The sequence below is a fragment of the Ictalurus furcatus genome, chromosome 10 (assembly GCF_023375685.1).
Source record: "Ictalurus furcatus strain D&B chromosome 10, Billie_1.0, whole genome shotgun sequence".
NCBI lineage: Eukaryota > Metazoa > Chordata > Actinopteri > Siluriformes > Ictaluridae > Ictalurus > Ictalurus furcatus.
In genome coordinates, this window is record NC_071264.1 from 9,278,142 (window position 1) to 9,290,515 (window position 12,374).

At 38.5% G+C, this 12,374-nt stretch overlaps 2 protein-coding genes across 6 annotated transcripts; both read left to right on the top strand.

Annotated features, from left to right (window-relative positions):
• The first annotated feature begins 1 nt into the window (after position 1).
• reep6 (receptor accessory protein 6) lies at positions 2–5,267 on the top strand. 3 transcript variants are annotated; one of them, XR_008386958.1, is made up of 8 exons: positions 4–312; positions 1,402–1,495; positions 1,630–1,768; positions 1,911–2,079; positions 2,438–2,736; positions 3,994–4,064; positions 4,226–4,249; positions 4,342–5,262. XR_008386958.1 is itself a non-coding variant. In XM_053635108.1 (7 exons), exons 1-6 carry the CDS (start codon positions 186–188, stop codon positions 4,244–4,246), a joined length of 621 nt encoding a protein of 206 aa, XP_053491083.1. In that variant the 5' UTR covers positions 2–185; the 3' UTR covers positions 4,247–4,249; positions 4,342–5,267. The 3 variants fall into 3 exon arrangements, 2 of the variants coding, with proteins under 2 accessions (XP_053491083.1, XP_053491082.1); XM_053635108.1 differs by lacking the exon at positions 2,438–2,736 and having other exon boundaries at positions 2–312; positions 4,342–5,267; XM_053635107.1 differs by lacking the exons at positions 2,438–2,736; positions 4,226–4,249; positions 4,342–5,262 and having other exon boundaries at positions 2–312; positions 3,994–4,209.
• A 3,232-nt stretch (positions 5,268–8,499) lies between these two features.
• On the top strand, positions 8,500–10,745 carry c10h19orf25 (chromosome 10 C19orf25 homolog). 3 transcript variants are annotated; one of them, XM_053635067.1, is made up of 3 exons: positions 8,500–8,562; positions 8,660–8,840; positions 10,336–10,745. In XM_053635067.1, the coding sequence occupies exons 2-3, from the start codon at positions 8,699–8,701 to the stop codon at positions 10,509–10,511; spliced, it is 318 nt and encodes a 105-aa protein (XP_053491042.1). In that variant the 5' UTR covers positions 8,500–8,562; positions 8,660–8,698; the 3' UTR covers positions 10,512–10,745. The 3 variants fall into 3 exon arrangements, with proteins under 3 accessions (XP_053491042.1, XP_053491044.1, XP_053491043.1); XM_053635068.1 differs by having other exon boundaries at positions 8,522–8,574; XM_053635069.1 differs by having other exon boundaries at positions 8,513–8,840; positions 10,339–10,745.
• Positions 10,746–12,374: the final 1,629 nt, after the last annotated feature.

Genomic DNA, 12,374 nt, shown 5'->3' on the forward strand with positions numbered 1-12,374 from the left:
GTCAGCTCTGTTGCATAAAGCGGATTGAGTGGATGAAGTCGCGGCTTGTCCCGTCAGCAGAACTCCTCTTCGTTACCTGTAGCATGTTTACATTAAATTCATGTACATACATTCAATTGTTTAACTTAAAAAGACTAGGTATTATTCATGGTATTCGAAGACACCTTTACATGACATAGGTCACCATGTTTTCGTTTATTTCAAAGCTAAAAGAGCGCGTCGATACTTTTCTGAACCAGAAGAACTTTGTAACCGATTTCCTCAACAAAATCGAAGAAAAGACTGGACTTAAGAAGCGTTTACTTGTAATAGGTAAGATGGTGGTTTATTTCAAGTCACAAACTTGGATTATGCATGATATCCCCTACAAGATTTCCCATTCAAATGGAGGAATGAAAGGGGGGGGCCGAGAGAGTGAGAGAGAGATAGGGGGAGAGGCGGGGGGGGGGGGGGGGACCTTCAGAAAAGTATGTAAATTTATACACTCAATACTTGAGTCAGGGCTTTAATCCTTTTGCATGAATTACTGCATCAGTGCAGCGTAGCATGGAGGCAATCAGCCTGTGGCACTACTGAGGTGTTCTGTAAGCCCAGGTTGCTTTGATAGCGGCCTTCAGCTCGTCTGTATTGTTGGGTCTGGTGTCTCTCATAGATTCTCTATGGGGTTTGGGTCAGGCGAGTCGGCTGGCCAATCAAGCACAGTAATACCACGGTCAGCAAACCAGTTACTAGTAGTTTTGGCACTGTGGGCAGGAGCCGAGTCCTGCTGGAAAAGGAAATCAACATCTCCATAAAGCTCGTCATCAGATGGAAGCATGAAGTGCTCTAAAATCTCCTGGTAGACGCTGCACTGACTCTCGACTTGAGAAAACACAGTGGACCAACACCAGCAGATGACATGGCCGCCCAAATCATCACTGACTGTGGAAACTTCACACTGGACTTCACGCAACTTGGATTCTGTCCTCTAAACTCTTCCTCCAGACTCTGGGACCTTGATTTCCAAATGAAATACAACATTTACTTTCGTCTTCCCCATGATTGTGGTTGTGTACTGAACCAGACTGAGAGATTAAAGCCTCAGGAAACATTTGCAGGTGTTTTGAGTTAATCTATCTGATTAGAGCTCTCCTCCGGTTTAAATTTCTGTATTATAAATTCTTTATTCTAATATTTTGAGATACTGGATTTTTATTTCCATGACCTGTAATCCGTAATCATCAATATTAAAACAAAAAAAGGTTTGCAATATTTCACTTTATGTGTAAGGAATCTAGAATATATGAAAGTTCCAAAAATTACTTTTCCACGATATTAAAATTTTTTGATATGCACCTGTATATTAATTCCATGATGAAATATTAATTTGTTTATTATGCTGTATATCTTTTGTGTTCATAGGAGCTGCCTCTGCAACAGGACTTTATTTATTGGTTGGATATGGAGCCTCCCTGATCTGCAACTTGATTGGCTTTGTTTATCCTGCATACTATTCGTAGGTGTTTCAAACTTTTAAGGTTTCTACAGATTCATGTTAGTTAATGATGAAATGATGAAAATCATTAATAGCTGACTTGGAACTGACAGTGTCATGGTTTTCTGATTCTTTTTGCTTTGGACTGATTTCAGCATCAAGGCTATTGAGAGTCCAAACAAAGACGATGACACACAGTGGCTAACTTACTGGGTGGTGTATGGATTCTTTGGCGTGGGGGAATTCTTCTCAGACATCTTCCTCTCCTGGTTTCCTTTCTACTATTTGTGCAAAGTAGGTGTATTATACATGCACTGCTACATGGTTTCATTCAATAATGAGAGAATTTAAACCGATGCATTACTTAATGTAGTTTTTGCACTAACTGCTTGCAATATTAAAACCATCCATTTATCCTGTCCCTGGGTGTTGTTAGTGCCTGTTCTTGTTATGGTGCATGGCTCCAGTACCCTGGAATGGCTCTCAGCTGTTGTATAAGCGTCTGGTGCGACCACTCTTCCTCAAACACGAGGCCACTCTGGACAACATGGTTTGCAATCTGAGCGGGAAGGCTATAACAGCTGCAGAAACTGTTACGAGAGAGGGTATGGTGATGATTTTTCCTCTGTTCATCATGGAGTGGTATAGTATTGAATCTTAGCGAATGGTTTATGTTCACTCGCTTACACTAAAGGTTTTTGATTACACATATACACATATATAATCTGTGAAACATAACGTTTATACCATTAACTTATTTTTGCCTATAAAGCCAATCCTATAAATCCAAGGTTTTGAAGTATTCTATGGATAGATATGTACATATTTTTAATGACTACCTTTTTAAAGTGCACCTACTATGCTATATAAAAGTACCTAATTTTTTTTAGAGGTCTCATATAATAGGTTTATATGCATCCAAGGTCAAAAAACGCTTTACTTTTCTCATAATTTTCATTGCAGCATCACCTGTTTTTGTCAGGGTCACAAACGACTGGCTCAAGGATCCGTTCACTTTAAACTCCTCCTTTCAGAGAGCCTACTCTGCTCTGATTGGTCAGATGTCCCAGTCTGTTGTGATTGGTCTACTGCTTACGGCGTGTGTCGGAAAGGAAACGCCCACTACCATATCTAAATTTCAGCTCAGTAATAATGTCGTCAGTTTTACCTTATCGATTTGAGCCCGAGTCCGATAGCGATACATCTGAAGATCAACCCGAACCACAATCGCAAGCAGGACGAGAACAGGACGTTTGTCAGTGGTAAGTTTGTATGTAGTTTGCCAATATTGTGAGTTAGCCGGTATGCAGAGGTTAGCAGCTAACAGACTAACAGCTGTGCACTGGCTGTACACGTATACAACACAAAATCATGCATTTGGAACACTCGGTGGAAAATGTATACATAAATAATTCATCATACTTACAGGTTATGATCCAGAGGCACAGTATGGTCCAAATAAAGTGGGTACAGCCCTGTCTTTAATGAATAATCATTTCGTAAATCCCACATTGACTTCGGCTAGATTTGAGAAGCAGTTGTCGGTGAAATGACGGGAATGCGAACGAAAGTCGGAGTTGAACTGGTGTGCTATCATTTTAAAATGAATTATAACCACTGACGCTTTACATCCTAATCCTTTGGGAGTCTATGCGAAGTGGTTTTGCTTTTGCAGCACAGAAAACAACATCTCCTACTCATGGCGACAACAGGAACTGTAGTATTTAAGGGCGGGTCAAAGTTCACGTTGTTCACGAGCAGCCAATGAAGACTAGAGGCGGGGTTTTTTTATTACAAACCTACATAGGTTTGTACAGGAAGTAATGGCGCGGTCAAACTAGGCTTTAAGCATGCGTATTTTTGTGGGACGCCGCTGCAAATATGGGCGGGAACAGGACATGACATCATCCGTCAAAACTTTCAAATCTGTGTTGTAAAGTACAGGATAGTTCGATATCGCTAAAATTAATGCTTCCATTTTTGAATTTCTTTTTCTTTTTTTTTTTTACTAAAAAGGTCACACAGTGACATCGCGATCATCTATTGGTCACACGTTTTCACGTGATACGATTATGCAGGTCAGAGTTCACCAGATTTGAACTTTCATCATGCAACGTAGTATGAAAATTCTATGCATGAGCTTGCATTTCCGGTCTGCCATTTTCAGATCGAAGTCAATGGAGCACTAAAGCCTAGTGCTAAAGTCTGGAATTACTAAAGGCTCGTTTCAGCTGTTCAGAAGCGGTTCTTTCTTTTGGGAGTCATTAACTCTGTTGTGCGCTTTGATTTTTGAAACTTTGCAGACTTTTTACATTCACAAACAGCTCTATAACACACTACATGAAAGATAATATCTTATCACATAATAGGTGCACTTTAAGGTACCTACTACTTTTCTACTTAGAAAATAAAGAATTTCTCACATATGTGAATATGAACACCCATAATATAGTAATATGTTTACTATCAAAATAACCTTGCTTTTCACTTCCCCCTTTACTATTCCATGCTTGTATCAGTTCTTCAGACTCTGGTGAGAAACAGGATTCACCCAGCTGAGCCAGCTGCCAAAGAGCTTCCTGGTCCATCTGTATGTAAACAGCTCCATGCGCCGATATCATATTATTAGTTCTTTCTTGTATAAATCCAATCCTAAGTCTAGGCTAATGCTGCACATGTTCTTTTCATTTTTCTTTTCACGTTTCTCCTTTTCCATCATTAATTTCTCTCTCCATTTGCATGCCTGTACAGAATGAACCTAAGGTAGACTGAACTGTAAGTGCTCGAGTATTTTATGGTCTCTCAGCACTTCTCGGATGATTTTGACTGACTAATAAAAATAAATCATCTCACACCTGTTTTTACAGTCACACAGGGTTCCACTTCCAAAGTCACAGGACAGCAAGGAATGAAATCACCTGGACATCAGTAGACAATGGTATAATGAGCCTGTGCAGTTTACTTGAAGTATGTTATCTAATACCAGTTAAGTGTAAGGGTCCACTCACTGGTCCAACGACGGTATCCAATGACGTGGTAGAAGGATTCCCACGTGTTCCTGTCTTTTTGAAGCGATGTGAATATATTTAAATTTGTCATTCCAATTCTGCTTGACTCTCTCTTAAATTAAATCTGACTCCAATTGTAAAAACCTCGATGTTGTATTTATTTCTTAGTTATTCATATTTTGATACGTTTGATCTTCTCTACTTGATTAATTCAAATTTATTCTATACTTTAAGTTGTGCTCGTTCATTCGGATTCCGTGTTGAGTCACACGCCGGTCGTGTACACGGATCTCATGGTCACAAACTCGCCAGTCTTGGTCATTAGCCAGGTAATTGACTAATACTATTTAGACGACCGCCCCATGCTTACCTTTTCCTAAATAGTACTTTATTACTCTTAGATATTAACACTTAGTTATAGTAACGTTATCTCTAGACAGAGGTCATGACCACTAAAATCTACAGAGACAGACCAATAATATCTAAGTAAAATTAGCTTTATATAAACATGCCATAGTTTCCTATGTACACGTTAACTAGAGTAAGATTACAATAACCAGAGGTTTAGACTTCCCCTTATTTAGACTTGGTCGATCAACTTTATGTTGTCCTAAACGGGTATTTCTTATCGAGCCTGTACACACTAAGTACACTTAACTAGAGCCATGTCATTAGTCTGGCCTCTTAGTTCCCTTAGTTAGTAACACTTAATTACAATAATGTTATTTCTAGCCAGAGGTCATGACCACTAAATCTACAAAGATAGACCAATAATATCTGAGTAGAATTAGCTTTATATAATCATGCCATAGTTTCCTATGTACGCGTTAGCTAGAAGAATATTACAGTAATTAGAGGTTTAGACTTCATCCTATTTAGACTTTATGTTGTCCTAAATGGATATTTCCTATTGAGGCTGTACACTCTAAGTATACTTAACTTAATGCCAAATTGTTAGCCTGCACTAACTAAGGACTTACCGTGATTTACTAGAGACAATCATTTCAGAATAATTCAGAATATAATCAAGTCTAATAATTTATTTAACCAAGTATGAAAACATCCAAATCCAACACTACTATTGATAATAATAAGAAAGAATTACAATGCAACATTGCATTCCAATCAAATCCAAAACATAATAATACACCATTACCATTTTATTTAAACTGCTGTTGAGAGAATGAGACCATATTTTCTAGGCGCACTGAGACCTTTTGTATCATACAGTAAACATGTATAGTTGACATCTTATTCTCATTAAAACATGTTATGTAATGTATATAGACTTTGGGTGTGTTTGAGGGTGATCTCGACACAGAGAGAGAGAAGGGTGTGAGGAGAGGAAGGAGGAAACAGTGTAGTGACGATTTCCTAGGCTGTACTCAGCGTGATGTGTTAATTCAAGCGGAGATGCTAATTCTGTGAGAGAGAGGTCTGGTGTTCATTCCCGTCCTCCGAGAATGGTTCTCTCCTGGTTCAGACATTTCCTAGTCTCCACTGAGCTTGATGTACTAATTCAGATGGATATGCTAATTTTGCGAGAGAGAGGTTGAGTGTTTGTTCTCGTAGCAGTTCTTTGTTCTCAGAGAGTAGTTCTCTCTGGGTTCAGACATCTTGTCACCAGCCTTACATAAGGAAAACACAAAGAGAGTGATGTAATTTTAGCACTGGTTTGCACATATTTCAATCATGTGTTACTTGAAGTAGTGTTATTATAGTCTTACCTGTTAATCTGTATTGCTCTGCTAGAATTGTTTATTTATTAAGCACAGTGGATAGCATTGCTCCTGGGTCACTAGTTCGATTCTCAGGTCACTGATTGCACCATGTCCATGTGGGTTTCCTGTGGGGTCCTCTGGTTTAACTAAACAAATAAATATACCATTTCGCAAACAAACACAATCTGCTTTGCAAAGGAAAACTCGACTCTCAAACAAACAGAAAGCGATTTTCTCACAAATGCGTCGGCTTGATTATTCTCACAAAAGTCTCGGTGCAGATTTTCTCACAAATGCAGCTAAGAAACTTCCTCTTCCAAACCAACAGATGGCGCTATCAGTCAATTTACACTAGCATTACAACACGCATTACATTACACCACAATAGAGTGCAGTAAATAATGTTTTTATTAAATCCTAAAATAAGGTCTGCGTTTAACATAAGCTCAAGATACTTTCACGTTTTATTCTATGACAATAACAAGTTTATATGCCAGTTTTCCCAAGCTAGAACCTCAACTGCCCCAAAAGGACATTTTTATTGGATGTCTCTTATTGGTAGATTAAAAAAACTTTGGTTGTTGCTGTATAAGTATTGCATATCAAATAAAATTACAGAGGTTAATTTTAGAATCCTGCTAAAAAAAAAAAATACCCATGCAACACACTATTATCAAGATATTGTGATGTAACCGATACATGTACCTTTGTAATGATGAGAGTGAAAACCTGAGATATTTTTTTTGGCGTGAATTGAGTAATTACTGTTTGTCTAAAGTTAATTTAAGTTATGATTCAAGCATAAAGGAAGTTTATTTGTTATTTTGAAAATAAAAACAAGATGCTAGAAGCTAGGTTGAAATTCTTTATTCTTGTGGCAAAATTTTACCGCCACAAGCAGAGGTTTCTTAAAAATGACCTGAAATGGAGTATTTTGTTAAATCCTTGAGGTTACTTGATAACAATTTTTTTTTAATTTCTTTTCTACTATACTATAATCAGATCCTTCATGTGCCATGAGTAATAGGCCTATATGTGTTTTTTTCCTTATCTTCCATCCATCCATTTTCTATACCGCTTAGTTTATCCTTCAGGGTCGTGGGGAACCTGGGGCTTATACTGAGGGGAGAAAACCGGAGTAGCCGGAGAAAACCCCCGCAGCACGGGGAGAACATGGAAACTCCACACACACAGGGCAGATGCGGGAATCGAACCCCCGGCCCTGGAGGTGTGAGGCGAACGTGCTAACCACTTACTGTTTATACATATATACAATTTCATTGTATACGCATATATAGCCTATGTGTTGTATGTGTATGATTGAAAGTTGTATGTACACATTATTGTTATTTATTCGCCTAAAAATCTCAAAATAAATAAATAAATAAATAAATACTATTAACTATTTTCTATTGTGCTGTAATGTAATGCGTGTTGTAATGTTGCTCCTGGGAGACACGTGTAAATTGACCGATAGCGCCATCTGTTGGTTTGGAAGAGGAAGTTGCTTAGCTGCATTTGTGAGAAAATTGCTTTCTGTTTGTTTGAGAGTCGAGTTTTCCTTTGCAAAGCAGATTGTGTTTGTTTGCGAAATGGTATATTTATTTGTTTAGTTTTGGCACAAATTTAACTCTATATTTCTCCCAGCTCCCAGAAGCCTGCCAGTAGGTGGATTGGCTACGCTAAACTGCTCCTGCATGATATTCCCACCTCATACCCAGTTCCTGGGATAGGCTCTGGATCGACCCTGACCAGGATTATACGGTTATGAATGGATGAATAAATGAACGAATGAATCCAGGAAGTAACTGCAGTGTTCTTCAGTAATAGTAGAAGTTTCCAGAAAAACAGGACTTTTATTGTTATAAGCCATGCTCAGTTCACCCCCCCCCCCCCAGTTTATTCACACTGTTTATTTTAATTCATTGACATGTCAGTTTATTTACATGGTCTCTAAACTATACTGTCAGAATAATTAACCTTTTTAATAGTTGGAAACGTTATTTATTATCCGTTTCATTTATCTTAACGCTTCATATGTTGTTTCATATTAATTTGAGAACAGATGGGTTTTTTTAAACGCCACAACGTTAACAATAAATTTGCTTTATGTGACAAAAAGGACTTTTTATGTATCTTCGTGTCCATGAGCACACATGACCAATGACTAATCACAGACCAGCACTGACCAATCACAGCGTAGCCCTGAATAACCACACACAGCACTGACCAATCACAGCTAGGCGGAGGGCGTGTCTATGCTGGAGGACAGCTCCGCTCCGAGTCACGAGATGGCGCGATCATGGGAAGTCAGAAGAAGAAGAAGAAGGAGTTGTGTACCGCAGTGACGCGTCAGATGGTTTGTGAACAGGTCCTGTCGATAATTAAGTATCTTAAATGGTGTGCATTCTCGTGTAGTCGCGGTTTAAAATGAAATTATGTTGCCTGTATTGAAGCCACTGCAGAGCTAGCTGACATTACTGCAGGAGCGCGACATGAACATGGCATCCAAAGGAAAGAAGAAAATGGTTCTGCCAACTCGACCTGACCCGCCTTCAGTGGACCAGATCATCGAGGACATAAATCGAGCCGAGTCCAATGATCCGGTCTTCAGGTTTTTACAAATCCCCAATGAAGGTGACGCTCTGTTAAAGTCTAAAGCACAGGTTCCCAACTGTGATCCTGGAGAACCCCCTTTCCTGCTCATTTGAGTGTTTTCCCTGCTCCCAACACACCTGAAATAAAAATCTGTCCTGAGTTGGAGCAGGTGTGTGTGAGCAGGGGAAATGTGGTTCTCCAGGACCAGGGTTGGGAAACTCTGGTTTAAAGAATGCTCCATAAGAACTTAAGAAACAGTGAACTGATGTTTGGTTGCCATTTCCCCAACAGCCTGGGCGATATGTTAAAAATAATACTGTGCTGTAATTGGAAAATAATAACTCATAGCTTGGTCTGGTGCAGCCTGATTCCAATTTTCTCTTAACTAAAGAGCAGGTCGTACTTTTTAACCATTTATAGTTACATTTAATGTTGTGGAACCTCAAGAAGTAATTTAGCTCCTATCACGTACTAGCAGCTGTAAACAGCCATTCCCTCACCAGATTCTTTTTTGCACTGTTAAAGTTAATGAGACAAAAAGAAAATGTAGCTTGTCTTGTTAGAGAGAAAGCAGAAATCCAGACTGTTAAAAAGTGTTTGACACAAGAGACTCCTTTGTATCATGACACTTGAAGATGTTCACATGATATACAACATGAATCCCAATACTTAGTTTATGACCACACTGAATATACTATGCGCAGCATTGTGAAGGACCATGTCCTGTGATTGTTTATCGAAGAAAGTCGTATACACCTAAATGGTTAGAATTTTAATGATGGGGGATGCATTGTTTTAATATCGTGATTGTTTTGCTCAGACTTACTAGGCCTCCTGGGATACGTCTTAAAGTGCACCTATTATGGTTTTTCAGATATTACCTTTCATGTAGTGTGTTATAGAGCTGTTTGTGAATATAAAAAGTCTGCAAAGTTTCAAAAATCAAAGCGCACGACAAACGGAGTTATTGACTCCCAAAATGAAGGAACCGATCCTGAACACCTGAAACGAGTCGTTAATAATTCCAGACTTACTTCCTATACAAATCTATGTAGGTTTGTAACACAAAACCCCGCCTCTGGTCTTCATTGGCATCTTGCTCACAGAGGTAGACCAATCACAACAGACTGACATCTGACCTATCAGAGCAGAGTATGCTTACTGAAAGGAGGAGTTTAGACTGAATCCTTTAGAACGGTTCATTTAACGAGTCGTTTGTGACACTGGGGCGGGTGGAAGGTAATGCTGCAGTTTAAATTATGAGCACATTAAAGTGTTTTTTGACCTTGGATTCATGTAAATCTATTGTATGAGATCTCAAAAACAAAATTAGGCACGTTTCAAAACCATAATAGGTGCGCTTTAAATTGGATTTGTGATATTTATGTGGTTTTATGTATAGCTGTCATTGCGTTGAAGTGTTTTATGCAGTCATATACATGGCATAGCAGTAGTTTCAATCTTAATTTTGAATGTGTTTGTATTGTATGTGGAAAGAAAAAGTTTCGCTAATGTAATCTTCAATATTTGAAAGCAGGATTACCCACCAATGAAGCGGAGGCCCGCTACGTGCAAAGCCGGCACTACCTGGAGCTGAACGAGAGGCTACAGGAGGCTCGCATTGACCTAACAAGGAGAAGAGATGAGCTCAGGATGGTGGGGGAGTCTTTAGAACAAAGTGTGGCAGCGGTGAAGGGCAGAGCTCTCTGACTGATCATGTGCTCCTGGGGACTTCTTACTTCTTGGTATTGACTTACCACATGAAATGGTTTATATGGGGACTTGATTGTCTTTGGAAATACTTTGGAGCCTGAGTCAGTGCACTGACGATATCCTGTTGCATGTAAAGACATTTTGAAGTCCACCATGGCCTGTATGACATTTCCAGCAAATATACCAGGCCCAAAGGCAGCTTTGAAAAAAAAATAAAGTTGTTCATCTTCATGTTGTGAGGAATTGATATAGATCAGCGATTGTGTGTGAGAACAGACAGGATGCTCTTTGCTCATAACTACACCACACTACACCAACAAAAACTATCATTACCCCCAAAATTAATTGTCATTTCTTTTGACATTACTGCTTATTAATGTTGTGTATTAACAATACAATGTAATTATCATTATTTTGTTTTCAGATACCTTGAACAGTCTAAAACATGGCTAAATTACTGTCTACCTTATTGCATTCTCTGTGCCTGGTACAGTATAAAGACTGCCTCTTCTTGACCTGGAATATTGCAACCTTTAAAGTGCACCTATTATGGTTTTTTAGATATTACCTTTTATGTAGTGTGTTACAGAGCTGTTTGTGAATGTAAAAAGTCTGCAAAATTTAAAAAATCATAGTGCACGACAAACTGAGTTATTTACTCCTAAAAGAAGGAACCGATTCTGAACAGCTGAAACGAGTCGTTATTAATCCCAGACTTACTTCCTGTACTAATCTATGTGGGTTTGTAACAAAAAGCCCCGCCTCTGGTTTTCATTATCTGCTCGCTGATAGTGGTAGAACAATCACAACAGACTGGGACATCTGCCCAATCAGAGCAGAGTATGCTCTCTGAAAGGAGGAGTTAAGAATGAATCCTTTAGAACGGATCATTTAACGAGTCGTTTTAGACGCTGGGGGAAAAAAAGGGAATGCTGCAGTTTCAATTATGAGCACATTAAAGTGTTTTTTGATCTTATATGCATGTAGATCTATTGTACGAGACCTTTAAAACAAAATTAGGCACGTTTCAAAACCATAATAGGTGCACTTTAATGTCAACTGTCACACTTTATCAATCAGTTGTAATGAACTCAAATTGCATAATGTGCGTTCATTATTTCCACTCTGTGACTCATAGTATAGAAGAGTTCATAATATAGTTCTGTAATGCATACAGAACACGTTGAAGATTTACAGTAGTGAGGCTAAATATCAAATCAAGTTCTGTTTAAATGCTTTACATTAAATACATTTGCATACACGGGCAGTTGAACTGAGTGGACACTGAATGAAATTCACACTGAAGCTTAATGTGAACATTTATTATGGAAAGCAAATGTTGACCATCAATGTATAATACCATTGGTCTCAAATACATTCAGAGTTTAGTGTTTGGCAAAGTAGCCGTAACATTTCAGTGTATAACAGTGCTGGGAGATGGGTTTAAAGATTTTGCTCCAACAACTATACTCAAGAACACCAATCGTTACGTACCTGCTTATTTAAATGCATTAACACTTGAACATTTTTCACTTATGGACCTGTGCCTAATTTCTATACCCCTAATAAATGAGAATTCAAGGAATATTTTACTCTGATTTATTCAAATTTTTGCAAGAATTACAATTAGGGTTGAGCTTTTTCTGCTGACTTGAGTATATTGGGCTCTAACACTCAAAGCATTATTTGTGTGAATGACTGCAATCTAAACAACACTCGGAATCATTTGTGTTTCTTGTTTGAAAGCATCTGTTAGTATGAAAACCTGGCCAAGCTGTTGCAGCGATCGCTAGCAAGGCTTAAATGGATACAAATGACTTTAATAGGTTTAGGGCTGCAATATTAATTCATTATACCGAT

What these genes read in the sequence shown, in the direction of transcription:
- reep6 (XM_053635107.1), top strand. Translation starts at nt 186, where the DNA reads ATGTTTTCGTTTATTTCAAAGCTAAAAGAGCGCGTCGATACTTTTCTG. An exon ending in GAAGCGTTTACTTGTAATAG is followed by an intron (nt 313 to 1,401) that starts GTAAGATGGTGG and finishes TTGTGTTCATAG; the next exon opens with GAGCTGCCTCTGCAACAGGA. An exon ending in AGAAACTGTTACGAGAGAGG is followed by an intron (nt 2,080 to 3,993) that starts GTATGGTGATGA and finishes TGCTTGTATCAG; the next exon opens with TTCTTCAGACTCTGGTGAGA.
- c10h19orf25 (XM_053635067.1), top strand. Translation starts at nt 8,699, where the DNA reads ATGAACATGGCATCCAAAGGAAAGAAGAAAATGGTTCTGCCAACTCGA. An exon ending in TTTACAAATCCCCAATGAAG is followed by an intron (nt 8,841 to 10,335) that starts GTGACGCTCTGT and finishes AATATTTGAAAG; the next exon opens with CAGGATTACCCACCAATGAA.